Below are 15,902 nucleotides of genomic sequence, written 5' to 3'. Positions count from 1 at the left end.
GTATTTTGATAATGTACCTTAAGTAAGTTTCACAGAATATCATTTAAATTTAAGGATGTCTGCCTTGTGTTTTGTAAATTAGCTATTTGAGGAAAAAAAGCAATTTAAATGGAAATCAGTGTGTATCTTTATTCATTTACATAATTTACAGATCTGTAAATCTAAAATATTTTCTAAAAACAAAATATGCATTATAACATGATTTTTTTAAACAAGCTATTGCTTACAAAATGTCCATGGAAGACAAGTGACATTTCTTGTAATGTCCAAGTAGATTTAATGCCTAGGGTGAGGGTCCTGTGGGAGTGGAGATCTTGGTGATCCTCCCATGTGTGGCCCTAAAGCTCTTGGCACAGGTGGGCTTGTGATAGCAATGCGGGGTGTTGGTGTTGTAGGGCCTTCTCGCCGTGTCAAGCCTGGAGTGTTGTTGTTTGGTGAGGTTATACCACTGGCTGGCTGTGAAGTCATCTGAGCATTTAAGTGGCTCTCTGAAAAAAGAGATTACAGTTTAAATTAGAACAAATTACTATGGTAAAGGAGCAGTTTGGACCATATATAGTTACTTTTATTTGGACCATGTGTCTACCACTGGTACATAACCACTGTATGCTTTAGGTGCAAGAACTAAAAACCCTACACTAGTGATTCTCAACCAGGGTTATTTGGAACTCTAGGGTTCCTCCAGAGGTTACTAGAGCTTCCTTGAGCAATGAGCAGTTTATGACTCTCAGTTTAACTGACACCCATGACCTTTACAGCTATCTTTAGGGGTGACATTCTTCCCTTTTGTTAGCAATGTAAGTGACATTCTTCCCACTGACCGCACCACTAAAGCACTGTGGATATAGTAATTATAGTGGGGGTTCCCCAAATATCTGAAAATTATTTCGAGGGGTTCCTCCATTTTAAAAGGTTGAGAAACACCGTCCTTTTGCTTTGCTTTCCTTTTAGTTAACCTCCCTGGCGGTATTCCCCAGTGTGGCTCAAGGTGAAATTTCTTTACAGAAAACTGTAAACCTGAGAAACACTTGGGGTGAAATTGAGGACTTACCAGGTACTCACGAGCCTGCGGTGTCCTGCAGCAATGCTGGCCCTGCATCTAGGTCCACTTGGTGATGCCCGGCCGGTATCCACGTCCTGTTGCCGATGCCCGGCATCTGCCTCCCCTAGCCTCGCATCCCGGTGTGTGAGCGTTGGAGACGTGAGGCTAGGGGCATACAGATGCCAGCCGGATATCTGTGCAACCCGGCGGCGTGTGTCAGGGGGCGGGACCAGATGGAAATTTAAAAATTGAAAGTATTTTTACATGTCAAATGTACCGATTGACCATCAGAAGATGATATGATATGGCATGGCAGTGTCTGGCAAGAGAACAACGTACAAGAGTGCTAAATGGGTTTTGCATGTCGATTTCCAAAACTATTTGTTTTATAACAATATTACTGTTTGACTTCCCTTGTACAAGTAATACACTGACACTAGCTCCATTTGAAAGTTCTGCTGCTATTTTTTAGCTTTTTCCAAACATGGAAAAGGTTAAACTATGCTAAAAATGCTGTGGCGTTACTATCCCCAAGACAGACATAATAATATGCATCAGTTTGTTGTAAATGTGGTTTACCGCCATTTAATATTTGATATACTAAATTTCTGTTTTTTGCAGGATGTGTTTAGTTTCACCTTTGACCACTAGAGACCATGAAGAGATTATTCAAACTTTCTGTGGTCAGAGTCTTTCCTTGTAATGTCATCTTGCTATCATGCCTCTAATTAGCAGAAGTAACATAAATTTGTCCTGGTTTCCAGATTTCTTGCTGAATTCAGAACATTGTGTAGCCAAAATGTCAAGCAAACAGGACAGGCCGCCTCCAGTTTCAAGCATTTTCTAACTACACGGAAAAAGAAACAATAAATATTGGGGGGACAAAATTGTAGGTGAAAGCTTCTCTAATTCTGTCTAGGTGAAAGCTTCTCTAATTCTCAAAGATTTGGTGTTGACAGACTTTACAAAAAGAAAGCTAATTGAGCCAGCAGTTGTCAAAATAAATGGCTTCCTACTAATAGCCTACTCAACAAGTAAATGTCACAATCTTTAAAATTTATCTTATGATGGGTTTGGAAATGTTTTTAAGTTATTATTCATTTTTTAGATCTAGTTTCAGAAGCTACTATTAAATATAATTCAAACTGAGACATCTAATAAGGTATGAGTCTTTGGGATAAGTCACTGTTATGAAACATTTAGCTCAGGGGTCCCCAACCCCGGCTGTCTGACAGGTGGGCCACGGCTCTGGTTGGTGCACTCCCCAGCGGGGTCAGGAGAAGGACCCTGCTGGGGGAGTGCACCGACCAGAGCTGCAGACCATGTCTCCGGTACCCATTGCAGGCTATGAGTGGTGGGCGGGTTGTGCCTCTGGTCTGAGCCTGCGATGGGAGAGTGGGCCCGTTCTGGCATCATGACGTAATTCTGGGGGAAGTTTCTTCCCCTTTCAGTTACACACGTCTCTCCGCGAATGCGCGTTCTGTAGCCTGTGCTTTTAGTGGTCAGCGAGCACCAAAAGGTTGGGGACCATTGATTTAGCTGACAGCAAATTTACCCTTAAGCTGTTGAGAACTGTAAACAACCTTTTCCCATTAGGCTGTAATGATACATAGTAAAACCTGAAAAAGTACAGGGCTCTACCAATGAAATTATTTCTTTCCGGTCTGCAAAACTGGTAGGTATAAAGATTTGGTCTTGACCATATATAAATAAAAGAGGAAAATTTGCACAAAACCACTATAAAACCCTTTTTACCACTTGGTTGCGAGTAATAAGAATACACAAAGTAACCTTTTATGTCTTCCTCTGGGTTTCTCTGTACAGTACTGTTAAACTTAAAGTAGTAGAAGTAGTAGTAGAAGTAATAGTTTTCTCTGGACTGTTGCTAGAGACAAAGTTTTTAATGGTTTTAATGCCCTTGTACCTGTTCCAGCAGCCTGAAGCCTGAGTGCATTTCTTGCACCTGGAGGAAGTAATTCTTCTAGGTCTCTCATAATGGAATTAGCCTGGGTGTTATTGTTTCGTTTATTCTTGTCTTCTTCTCTTTGCTTATAAGAAATATACAGTTAGATCACTATATTAATAAAGAGATAACAGGATTAAAAACATAACTCCAGAGTTAGAAGAAGCAAATGCCTCCTCTTACTAGTTCTATTGGAAATTCTATTACATCTAAATAAAGCACATGCTAAATTTTTAAATATAATTGAATTTTTCAGACCTTGTGTAAGGTACCATAAAATAACAACTGCTTGACTAATTACTAAATTGGAGAAACATTGATGGCAGACGTCTTTGGCCTTTTTCAAATGGTCCATATTTCTATTGATGAAAATAACTAAATATGTCACATTGTAAATGATGTCTGCACTTACCATCTGCATTTTCTTCTTCAGATCTATGTTTGCTTGTTGATAAGCTTTGGAAACAGCATTGAGGTAATAAATTGCTAATCTGGAAGAAACATAGTTCAGTGGAATGGAGATAATGTATTAATTACCATCACAACACACAAAACATTTGTGTGTTAGAATGGGTTTTTGATGCCTTGCCACTTGGCACAAGGGCTTTTTTGGAGTAGTCAGTTACATATTACACATTCTAAACACAGTGACAAACAAATATATTTAGCTCAGTTGGTGCTCAGTATTTATCAATATGGTAGTAGTTTCAACAGCTCTAATCCTACGATCTTAGAGGCTCATCATTTGAAGTGTGTATATAGACTGCACGGTCTGGAGTTTGTAGATTCAGCTTTAAAGAGTTTCTGAGGGTTACAGAAGCTAGTTTTAATTACCCTGGACCTATGCCTTCGGCAAAAAAATGGACCCTCCTTATCCTTCTTATTTTATGTTGTTTGTTTTATTTCAGTGTTTTGGGGAAATGCATCAGGAGGAAGATATTCAATAACAGTCTTTCTCTGTATATGCCAGGGGATATTGTTTCAATTGTTTCAGGTTTGTATTGATTGATAATGCCTGGATTAGTGGATTTCTACTGCTATTCAAAGCTTCTTTTTCCACCGCTATATTGCATTGCACAGCCAGTCATCAAGTACCAGAGTATTTACAGGCAGCGAGTAACACGCTGTTCTATACCTGAAAGTAACAGAGATTTTCTTTACAGCTAAGAGGTACCTAAAGAAAGCTAAAAATGTAGGACTATCCTTTAAAAACACAGGTTCGCTTTAAGTCAATTTGAAAGGTAAAAATTTACTTACATCATAAGAAGAATAGCTGGGATGATAAGTCCAGGATTTGCTATTGAACTGAGAATTTTGGCAACAAAAGGAGGAAAGTCATTTTCCATTGTTTCTCGGATAACATCAAACATTCTCTTTTTACCACTAGAAGCAAAAACAAATCAATGTGAACAAACACTACATTCAGTTTCTGCTCCCCAAATTTATCAAGAAACATTGACAGAGTTATGTTTAAATTGTAATATTGTTTTTTGTATTTATTACATGAACTGTTTGTTAACTCAGTAAAAATGTAACATTATTTGTGTCTTACATCTTTCAGAACATTGGAACCGTGTTTCTTAGAGTTGCTTTGCCTTTATAAAAGTGGATATATCATGTGTATAAAGTATATATTTTTTTCAGGTTTGGATAGGATAGGGATGGATGAGAACACTTGCTAGGTTTGTTCCTGTGTGTGTCTCGTTTAGGAAATTTCCTAATTTTCTTTATTTGTATCCTTGATATCAGGGCTGTTTTTCACACCATGGCCACTAGAGGCAGCATTTTCCCAGCACTTTTGCAACTCTAGCCCACTACCATCATGGCAGCTCCCTTTTCCAACCAATGTAATCATACTCAGAACACGTGTCAAGGGGCTGACAATATGTGGAAGCAGCCAGTGTACCCCCTAATGAAGAATACACATACGAAGACTGATGGAAAAGCTACACCCTAACACAGATGCAGACATCTTTGATCTATACTGTAGCTACCTTCCTTCCACCTATCACAGTAATTAGTGTGACTTTATGTGTTTGCCTCCCTATCCAAAATATGTGTGACATTAAAAGTATTAAGGTTACAGTAAATACAAATGTATTCATTTTGCCTGCTTAACATACTCTTTATCCCTACCACAGCAACCCACAGGAGGCTTGTGCCCTTACATTTGACAAAAGCTGCACTAATAAAATTATTTTATTAGTACTGCTAAAAATCAAGAATGGTTCACCCCTGTGTTTTATCTGGTGGTAAGCATAGTAAATGGCTATCCATTCACCAAATGATACATTGCCCCTGATTCATCAAACAAAATCGGATTATCGGTCGCGCATTCGTATTAGCGATCCGGAATCGCGCGCGATCGCGCTATTCAACAACCGGAAAAGCTCGCGCACGGAGCCGCGCTTATCCGACAGCTTTTTACTGGCGATCATATGTATATTGTATATATATATATATATATATATATATATATATATATATTTATATATTAAATATATATGTATATTCAAATTCAATCAGCAATCCACAGAAGTGCCCATCGTCTTGGTTTTCAAACCATTTCATTCTATCTAGCAAAAATTATGAATCTTGCAAAGTCCATGTACTATAGTAATGGTTTAGTCAAACTTCCCAGCAGCTGGTTACAGCTTCACATTGCAGATTTGGTTCCCTAACTCATACCTGAATGGCCCACAGTCAAATGATGGCGGAAGAGACATGATTGTATAAGCCACAGGCAGCAGACTCAAGAAAAGAATGAGAAGAAGAAGCCCCATGTAGAAATTGTTTGATTTAGATGCTTTGAAGACCCGTTCATGAGGAACATTACTGCTCATAACAGCCCAACACTGAAAGTACATCGAGGTGAGCAATCTAAGGACATTAATTCCGATGAGTCCTGGAGCATAAAATGAGCCCATCCTGTAAAAAAGAAGCAAACATTTTAGCCTATAATACAAAAATCCATGTAACATATTGTAAGGCTAATATAACATATCCAGTTCATTTTTTTTTCTCAAAGGTTAGGGGTGTTGAAATTAGCCATACTAATTTCTCCACTGTATCTATGGATTGAGCCACAGTTGCTACACAGGCTGAACATCAAAAATGTCAGGAAGGATAAAACGGTTTTGGATTCCACTGCAGAAAGTGACAAGGATATTGTATTTTGGCAAGATCGTTAGGTATTTACTATACTTGCTAAAATGTTCTATGCCTGAAAAATGAAAACAAATGCAACCACTACATCTAAGGACTGGTGAGCTAATAAATTATACACAGATATACATCTAGCATGCACCCTATAATGTGTGAACGGAAAGAACAGCTCAAAGCAATGCTGTGGAGGTCAGTGGACAGGAAGTCAGGATAAACCTGCCCTGTGTGACACAGAATAAAAGTCTATCAAAGAAAACATGCAAAAAAAAAGCTGACATCAGCTAATATTAGATTGTGAAAACAACTGTCTGGCAGATGGAGAGACTGAGGGGCATTTTATTAATAATCAGACAAACTTTCCAAAATACTTATGCATGCTACAGCTTGCTACTAACCTCAGACATTAATTAGTAGACAAGTTAAGCCAGTATTTTCTTACCACATTTTAGAAAAGCAAAATAATGTTTAAATGATTGTGCAGAGTGTAAGTTTACTAATTATCATGCCGTAGTCATTTAAATGCAAAGCTGAAATAATGAGTGTCAAAATCAAATGAACTTTTTTATGGTTTGAAATATTTTTTAGCTGATGGAACACAACTACAGCTGGTGTAATTATCTCTGAATATGCTAAAGTAAATTTATATTTGTTACTTGTTTTAGCCAAAGCTGGAAATATGCTCCCATTGTTTTTCATTTACTAAATAAATACAACTTTACTTGCAGCCATATATTTTTGGACATCATCCATATTTTTAACAACTCTAGAATGGACAGTTTTGCCTTTTGTACTGTTTTGGCCCTTGGCATGGAAGGTTACTGCTTGGAAGTATGTATAGGAGACAGCCAAGCGCCTCATTATTTTAATTAGACTTCTATTGTGTTTGAGAGTTTAAATTAGGTAAGTTCAACTGAAGTTGAAAATAAATTATTGCATCTGCTTACTGTACATACACAATTGCTTTCCAACACACTGCCAGATCTTTAATAATTGAAGAGAATACGGGAATATGAAGTTATATAAAAATATCCCCATAGCTGTTTGCTGACTGAAGCAGAAGCTGCTTGCTTCCAATTTCAAATAACTACCAGAGCAAAATTTGTATCTCTGAGCCTTGGATCAAATATGACTTCACTAAGGGATTTTGTAATTATTTATTAATGGTTCTCTGGATTGACCCATTTTAATCCTCTTTTTACCTTGTGGAATCACATATGCTAAATATGGGTACCGTGGTGTGGTGAAAATCCTATATTTCCAGTTTCCTCTAAGCCTTTCTTCTCTTTTTCTATATTTCCTACTTTTTAAAGAAAACCTTCTTTATGGTTTGATCCCAATCTATCACCAATAAAAGTAAAAACCCTAAGAAAACTATGCAAATCCAGTATATCTCAATTTGCTTCCCCCCAAAAACTTACCTTAGACTACATTAATGACATATGACTGAGGTAGGGGCATTATATTGTGAGCCCCTTTGAGGGACAGTTATTGCCACGACTATGGACTTTGTGCAACGCTGTGCAATATGATAGCACTATATAAATACTGTGTAATAATAATAATAATATAGAACATGGATAAAAGGTTTTATGGTGTCTCATTGGGTAGACTGCCCTTCCCTTTTTTGTTCAGGAAATACAACAGCAATAAGCATCTCTCCAAAGTGGGGGAAATAGAGCAGTTGTCCCCACTGGAAAAGATTCCCTGTATTCCTGTTTAGGTGGAAACCAGGGCAAATTTTTTTGGAGAGGGGGCAAACTGAGCAATAGCCCAGTGTCCACAGAAAAATCCCAAAAGGCTATCACATTTCATTCTGATTTTTGCTGCCAAAATCTTAAACTGTTGTCCAGGATTGCATCAGCTGCTACTTACTTCCGTCTCTGTGACCCAGCCTTCTTATTGTTCTTTTCTGCTGTTCCGACCAGCAGATCTGATGTAGAGCCCCTTTAAGGGCAATATGGCTAAAAGTGGTGATCATAGAGGTGTGCTGAGCTGTAGCTTTCTTCTTTTCAATGTTTACAAGAGTGCTCAGCAGGTCTGTCTGTCTGTACAGCTTCAGACCACTAAACTAATCAACCACCTACTAAGGCAAGAAATACTGTAAGCCCGGAAGGTGAAATACCTCCAGAAATTGGGGACATTTGCTGCTAAATTCAATTTTCTGTAAAATCTGTAGCAACTGTAAAATGTCGGCCTAGTGACAATGGTCATCAGGACAAATGTAGACAATACATTTTCTTGGTCAAAGCCACAAAGAACCTAGTCCTTTTACCACTCTATGCACAACTAAACAAAATTTCTTAATTATTAATGAATGATGTAGATAATGACCATTTGTCTGTGTTTTTACTTTCCACTGACAATAGCTTGATTATTGGTTCAGTCCAGCCATGATCACAAATGAATTATTACACATAGAAGTAAATGTAATTGTGCTGGCTCCCATACGCGTATGTGTCCTTGAGCTTTTTTATAAACTAAATAATCTTTAAGCAGGTGTGCAGCTATTATCATAGTACTATAATTTACAAATTAAATATTATTGTTAACTGCTTTATTATGGTTTGAGACCTGGAGGTACCAGCAATGTGCTGCCAGATGTAGACTAGTATATTTTTTCTGCTGCATGGATAATTTTCTTGGATCAGGAAATGAGAGGTTGCTCTGCCTTACTTCTTCAACTATTGCATAAAAAATTTCACTAAAACAAGAACTGAATTTAATAAATTATCCCTCCTTGTCATTCATTCTGTTTTTTCAATTGAAACTAACAGTGCACCATTATTTACCTTACACTATCTATAGTGTACCAGTGTTCTATTCTTAGCACTAAACAACTGAAACAGACACTACACAATTACCAGACATTCACTAAGATGTTACCAGATCATTCCTTGATTGAAGACCAGACCCAGCACATTCCCACTGATGTCAAACTCTGCGTAGGAAGGCTAAGAGGGATAAATGTAATGGTAATATTGTTAAAAAAAGGCATATATAATACCTAACTCCTAAAAACATTGTACACTTTGTTAAATAACATCATGCAGTTTATCAATTCACTTTCAATATGAAGATTTATTCATTAGAGCCCAATTCCAGGCAAAATTTTGGATACAGCAGGGAAGATTAGAAAGTTTAGTTGAGGTTAAAGCTAAAAGATTGAAAATGCTTGCTAACAAATAGCAAATTACTTTGAAGAAATCCAATGCAGGCTTGCAGGACCACCCACTGAATTGCTAGCAGCAGCCCGGAGAGCCTCAGGGGAACTAGGAAAACAACTATTTAGGTTGCAGCTACCCTTTCAATACTGCTTAGATAAAAATACATTGCATAGTCCAACTTTATTCTGTGTGGCGGAAAAACATTTTATAGCATCAAGTATTTTACATTGATTTGGGAATTGTTTTTGAGTTTGCACTTATTTAGACTTTCTTGGTGTGTGAGCTACTTTGTCATTTAATGTCTGGCAATCGAAAACAAGAAAAATGTTCCCTTAAAATGGATGTTTTGCTATTTAGCTATTGAGCCATTTTGCCTAGGTCAACCAAGGCCTATGTAGAATGAGGATGTATCTAAATAGACAAAAATTGTATGTAAAGGGAATAGCAGAAATTGTACAATCAGGTTGAGATGTGTGTGACAATGGAATGCAAAACATTTTCTATAACGTTGTATAAACAGATTTTTCAAGTTCAAAAAGTTCTTAGCTGTTATGTTCTATTCAAATCAATGCACTGCTAAACTTTTGATACAAATAACTTTGTTAGAGAACTGCACACTCTATGTGTTTTTATAGGAGATTAAGCAAATTTCTTTGTCAGGTCATTTAAAATTCAACTGAAGTGCTGAGAGTTTACAAATCATTACAGTTTTCATCACACCGAGGACTGAGCACTCCTTATTAATGCTGCAGTTTTCTGTAGAGTCAGCATTCATGTTATGCTATTACTACCTATATGGGGCAAAAAACTATGTCAGATTTCAACTTTCAGGTAGCTAATACACCCCTATAGGTAGTATAAAACCTGTAATTAAAGATGGCAGATGTATTCATTAAATGACTTTATATATCCTTATACAGGGTTTTAAAAGTCTTTAACTCCCTAGTTGAATTGGAACTTTTCAGGCACCTTGCCATTACAATTATTTTCCTGGTTCGGTAACATCCCTTGTGAATAGAAGGCAGATCTAGTCACTTGACATAGAGATTGGGACCCAGTCCAGAAAAGGCTCCACATCTGGTCTATATTTATACGTCTGCACAGGACTTAAATACTAATTAGTTCAACAGAACAGAACTTATCAAATCCAGATAAAATATATACAACTACAACCCTAAAGTTCATATATACTGCCAAAACAGAAATCACCAGGCATATTAAAATTGCATGCACATACTGGTTTTGGTTTCTGTTGACATAGTGTTGCTCTGTTGTTTTATTAGGTTATGCTCTGTTTTTTCTATAGACTTTATCATTGTTAACTATTAACTAACTGCACATGCGTGAGATTAGTATTTTTTTCTGTCGTTAAAGAAAAGGCTCAGAAATGGGGCATGCCCACAAGGAGCAACCAGACCCTCCCAGGGTGCGTGACGTATGTATCCCAGGAGGCTCGGTGCTCCCATTCTGTCTTGATCGCCCTGGTACTGCACCCTTTTTTTAACCCTGTCTATCCTTTTATGTAAAGTAAAAATGTAGAGTTTAGGTCCTCTTGAAAGAGCACCAACATCTTACGCAGCACTTTACAAAGTCTTTAGTCATATAACTAACTGTCCTTCAAAGGGGGTCACAATCTAATGTCCCTACCATAGTCATATATTGTTACCACAGTCTAGGGCAAATTTCAAGGGAAAGACAATTAACCAAACTGAATGTTTTTGGCATGTGGAAGGAAACCCAAAATATGGAAAGAATACAAACTCCTTGCAAATAGTTTACAGGTCGAGATTTGAACCTGTGTTGTGGACCTAGTGCTGTAAAGGAAAGAGGTAGCTAGCCTGAGCTGCTGTGTGGTTTGTACATATGCACTTATATATCTTTATATAAGTATACTCTTTTAAAACCTATAATAATTATTTAATTCTTTTATCCATCGTCAAATGGCATTCAACAAAACCTACTGTGTCTTATAGTATTGGGACAGCAACATAATAAGTTAATAAATCATTCCTATAGCATGCTTGGATTTACTTATGCCCTCAGAAGTAATTCAGCTTCATTACAGCATCCAGTTTTGTAAATTCATGCCAGTCGTGAATAAAACTGATCATAAAACCTATCCCACCAACTCCTGCCACTATAATGACAGAATCCCTGGGTTTTACAAGTACAGTCTTGGCCATTTGTCTATATTTGTAGAATCTGCCAGTAACCCGCTCAATAAATTAAAAAGTCACTGATCTGCCAGGGCTTAATTAGTGGTTGGTAAATGTATTGTATCATTTTTTATTTGTGATTATTTAGAAAATATATATACATCATGGACTTTTATGCAGCCCAGCAATATAAAATCCAAATAACTAAATTAATTTTTTAGACCAACTTGGTATTTATATTAAAATATAATTTCAAGGGGGCAAATAGCAGGCATATACAAAATTAAATGAATATAGTTTACCTATTTATTAATAATTAAATAGTTTATTAATTTGTATAGTTTGCAAAAATTGCCTTTTCCATTATTTCACATTTACCAAATGTTAGAACCCTATATGTAACTTACTTTAATATTACCATTTCGCCTATAGTAAGTAGTTTTACATGCACCATCCTCACCATCTCTTACCCCACTGCAGTTTAGGTGCTGAGGGAAAATTAATACCCTTTTATTCACCTAAACCCATGGTCTAGTGGCTCCGCAGTCTCATGTCTTCTCTCATCTTCTGTTTATGGTTCTAAAGTCCATCTTTGGGTGCCCATGCCATGCAAGTAGTCCACTTGGCTGTCTAGTGCCAAGGTCCCTACAGGATCCACACCAAGGGACTGGTTTGCATGGGCATATCTGTAGCACTTGATTTCCAGGCACCTGCACCTCGAAACAGTGCCAACAGGAGACCCAGAAGGCAGATTTTGTTTAAAAAAAATGCTTAACGGTAAAATATTTAAAAAAGTGATGAATTGGTTTAAGGGGTAAAGGGGCATATTTTGCCTGAAAATAGAATTTATTTACTAAACTGTATGATGTTCAACAAGTGCAGAAACAGACAGCATGACCACTAAAAGGTTCATTTTAAGACAAAAATTCAACTTACAAACCCAGCCTCCAAGTCCCAACACCAGCAGTAGTTCATAAATCTAACAAAGCAGGCACGTAGAAAATCTCCAACTAGGATGGTGACATAGGTTACCAGTATGTCTGACACCGTCAACCTTACGAACTCCTAAACAGAATACAAACAAAAAAAAAAATGTAAAATCCAACAATTCATGGGGTGCAGCTTCAGGAAATGGGTACAACAGTGGGGTCTCATTGTGGCTCAAAAGCAACATGTGGCTGCCTTGTGCCTTCCCTGTGACCTTTAAGTACTACCACAGTTTAGGATGGAAATTCTAATTATGTGTTAACAACATTTACTTTTTAAATGATGAGCTATTGAGTTTTAGAAATATAAGGGAAATCAAAGCCACCAGTGATGCGAAGTATATATGACTAGTTAGTTATATGTCAGTGCTGCTGTTGGTAATGGCCAAATTTATTTAAAATAAATTATTTTTCCATCCTAAATACATTTATAAAAACCCATGCCTTCTTTTGGAACTGAAGGTCTTATATGAACCCTCTTTTATCCAATATTACCAGTTACAATTCTCTGAATTAGATTTCATTCTTGTAGTGATGGTACCATGACAGTTTGTCCAGTTACAGAATGAGTAGCCAGACCTCATACCAGTATTTTTCTAGAAATTCTCAGTTTTGCTCATCTGATGGCCTAATGATGCATTAGAATAATGTTCACACATTACATAATGAAATTTGTATCTAACAGTTGTATTGTGGCTTAGATGTAATAGGGAAGCCAGGTAAGTTACAAATATACATAGAATAAAACACTCTTTTCTTTACCGTACCAGCTAGGGAGTGTGTGCATTGCACGACAAAGCAAATGGACACATGTAAAAAGACTTTTAATGACTTTGGCAAGGTTTCAAAACAAATAATTTTTTTTTAAAACTAGGGGCTGGTATGTTATCTAACGCCACATTCACAATTTCTTATTATATAGAAAGACAATTTTAAAGGATTTTAAAGGCATAATTGTAAAATATTTCACACATTTATTTAAAAAATAAAGTTTTTAGCATTATAATACATTTTGATTGTAGTTTTTAAAAAATGTGTGACATATTTTACAATTAGTTCCTTTAAAATCCTTTAAAATTGGCTTTCTATGTGCAAAACTAATCAGCTATGGTCCGATGAGCTGGTGTTAGGCTGCTGCCATTACTTTGCTCTGATTAACTTTTTAACAAAAGAGGAAGAATCTCATTAATAAAATAGTAAGATATGGCCATTTATTATAACTTTCCATAGCCAGCTATTTTATTGTTTACTTACAGCTGACACTTATAACTGTTTACTTAAAATGTTTTGTTAGCAACATTTTCTTTTCCAGGATGGGTGCCAAAGTCAAGCACTCATTCCACTTTGCCTTAAATAGGAATGATCAGGCACACTCATGATATCAACCACGGTAAATGTAATTTCTGCACGGTAGTTCTCACTGGTGCTTTGTGAGATTCCAGTCAACATTCTAAATATTTTTTTCTGGTATTCTCGTTAAGACCCTTGCCAGCCTGCAGATTCTGCTATTCTTCTTTGAGCCTCCTTTTCTTACCTGTATCTGTACCAATTATAAACAGCTTGTTCCCACACTATGCTTTTTTCCTGTTGATTTTGAACATTGCCTTCAACATAAAACACATCAATCATTACCAGTTGGAAGTCTAAAGTGCTGCAAGGAAAAAATATCATCTTTGTAGGTGTAACTTGTGAGGACCAGACGTTTCTTTGACTTTGAGGCTCAGGGATTCCAAGCCAACCCACTGGGGACACACGGGATACATACAGAGTTCATATAGTACCGTACAAACATAAATACCATCAAGGTTGCAAAGCAATATGTAGTGTAAAAACATTTCCTTACAACTCCAACATTAGTTTCCCAACAGGGCCCTCTTGGCACGTCAGCTGGATGCAGAGGTGGCGGTGTAGTATCAGTTCCATTTATAAATGTGGAAGCATTGTAATAATTATATAGGGTCCAGTGAGTGATATTCTTTATTATCTCTTCTTGGGCTAGCTGTAACAAATTCAATTACAGAGTAGTTTAACTGCAAGCATATATGGACAGTACATTTTAGAAGCATTCTTCAGTACATTTCTTGTGCCTTACTTTTTCGTTGACATCATCCATCAGAGCTAGTAGGAAGGTATAGAGGTTACCAAGAAATAAAGCAAATATTCGACCAAGCTGCCACTTCAGAGCCACACGGGGATGGTAATCTTCTAAATTTGCTATTGTTTCAAATAATGGTGGGCAAAACATTCCAAGCAATGACATTACAATCTCAACCTGTAATAGAACCAAATAATTAAATGTTCAGTACACACAAATAAGGTATTCTACGTATGTAACAATGCTAGTAGTGTCATGGACATGTATTTATAAAGTAAACTTTTAAACTAACTGATAATTTTTATGAAATGCATTTAGAGGTGACTGTACATACCTGCAGATTTCTTCTGGAATGTTATTGGAGCCCTGCAACATGGGGTAATATAGTATGCAAACTGGTCAGAGCTTTTGCCACCTCACAAATTTACCGAATATTACGATGACCAGCTTCATAGGCCACAAAAAGGTAAGTGAACGACCCAAAGCTCTGATGTCCTTGTTAAACTTCAGATTTTATTAGAAGATACCAGATTTCAGAAAATCTGAAAGAAAGGCCTAACACAAATCTGAAGGCCTAACACAACTAGGTGCTTACATTTTATTGATCCTGCCTGTTACAAATTGCAGTAACAATGGGGTAATCTTCATATAATAACAATGGGGTAATTCAAAGTCATCTTGGTTTCCCTTTATTTTGTACCCCTTTCTGTGCACCTTTTGTTACTTTTAAAGAGTATCTGAAATCTCCCGTGTTTTAAACTGATGAAGAATGCAGCAATTTAGTAAACCTCCAATTAAAGTAATGATGGTACAAAAGAACCTAAAGCATTGTGAGACTGATATAGTCAAAATAAAATATAAAACAAACCCGTGTCTGTCCAATCAAAGCAAACAGACACATTTGTCTAATAGACCTATAGCTGTTTATACTCACCTTTCTTTTATATTTGGATTATTTTCATCCTTTTCACACTTTCAGGTAAAGGTTTTTTATTTCACTCTCAACAGCATGGGTGATTAGCCTAATGCTCTCTCATAAAAGTTGGGAGAGAGTATACCTGTGAAAGCTCTGTTTAGAGAGACTCAGAGTTTACTGAACTTTTTTCTTTGTTCATGTAGGTGGCAGAGATCTAAGAAAAAGTATGAGTTGATGGGGAGTGTGGAATCAAAACAGGTCAGTGACATTACTCTCCATTGACTAAACACAGGCTTGCTTTAGGCTGGCTTCTCTTCTGTTCATTGTAACACTTTGTACAGAAATGCACCATTCCTGCATATAGACATTATAAATAGTATTCCAACATATTAAAAACACACTTCTGACCAAACTG

At 36.8% G+C, this 15,902-nt stretch overlaps 1 protein-coding gene across 1 annotated transcript in view; it reads right to left on the bottom strand.

Moving 5' to 3' along the window:
- Positions 1-241: 241 nt before the first annotated feature.
- Positions 242-15,902, bottom strand: part of TMC2 (transmembrane channel like 2) — a 56,004-nt gene continuing 40,343 nt past the window's right edge. The window contains exons 12-20 of the mRNA XM_072413374.1: positions 14,569-14,748; positions 14,320-14,475; positions 12,427-12,555; positions 9,054-9,121; positions 5,694-5,933; positions 4,263-4,388; positions 3,418-3,496; positions 2,967-3,090; positions 242-488 (exon numbers count right to left, since the gene is read on the bottom strand). Of these exons, the coding sequence (XP_072269475.1) occupies positions 277-488; positions 2,967-3,090; positions 3,418-3,496; positions 4,263-4,388; positions 5,694-5,933; positions 9,054-9,121; positions 12,427-12,555; positions 14,320-14,475; positions 14,569-14,748 (1,314 nt within the window). The 3' untranslated portion in view covers positions 242-276. The remainder of the gene's footprint in view (positions 489-2,966; positions 3,091-3,417; positions 3,497-4,262; positions 4,389-5,693; positions 5,934-9,053; positions 9,122-12,426; positions 12,556-14,319; positions 14,476-14,568; positions 14,749-15,902) is intronic.

This window comes from Pyxicephalus adspersus, chromosome 5 (genome assembly GCF_032062135.1).
Source record: "Pyxicephalus adspersus chromosome 5, UCB_Pads_2.0, whole genome shotgun sequence".
In the NCBI taxonomy this organism is placed as follows: domain Eukaryota; kingdom Metazoa; phylum Chordata; class Amphibia; order Anura; family Pyxicephalidae; genus Pyxicephalus; species Pyxicephalus adspersus.
The sequence above is the reverse complement of the archived record's forward strand: the minus strand, read 5'-3'. Positions and strand labels throughout refer to the sequence as shown.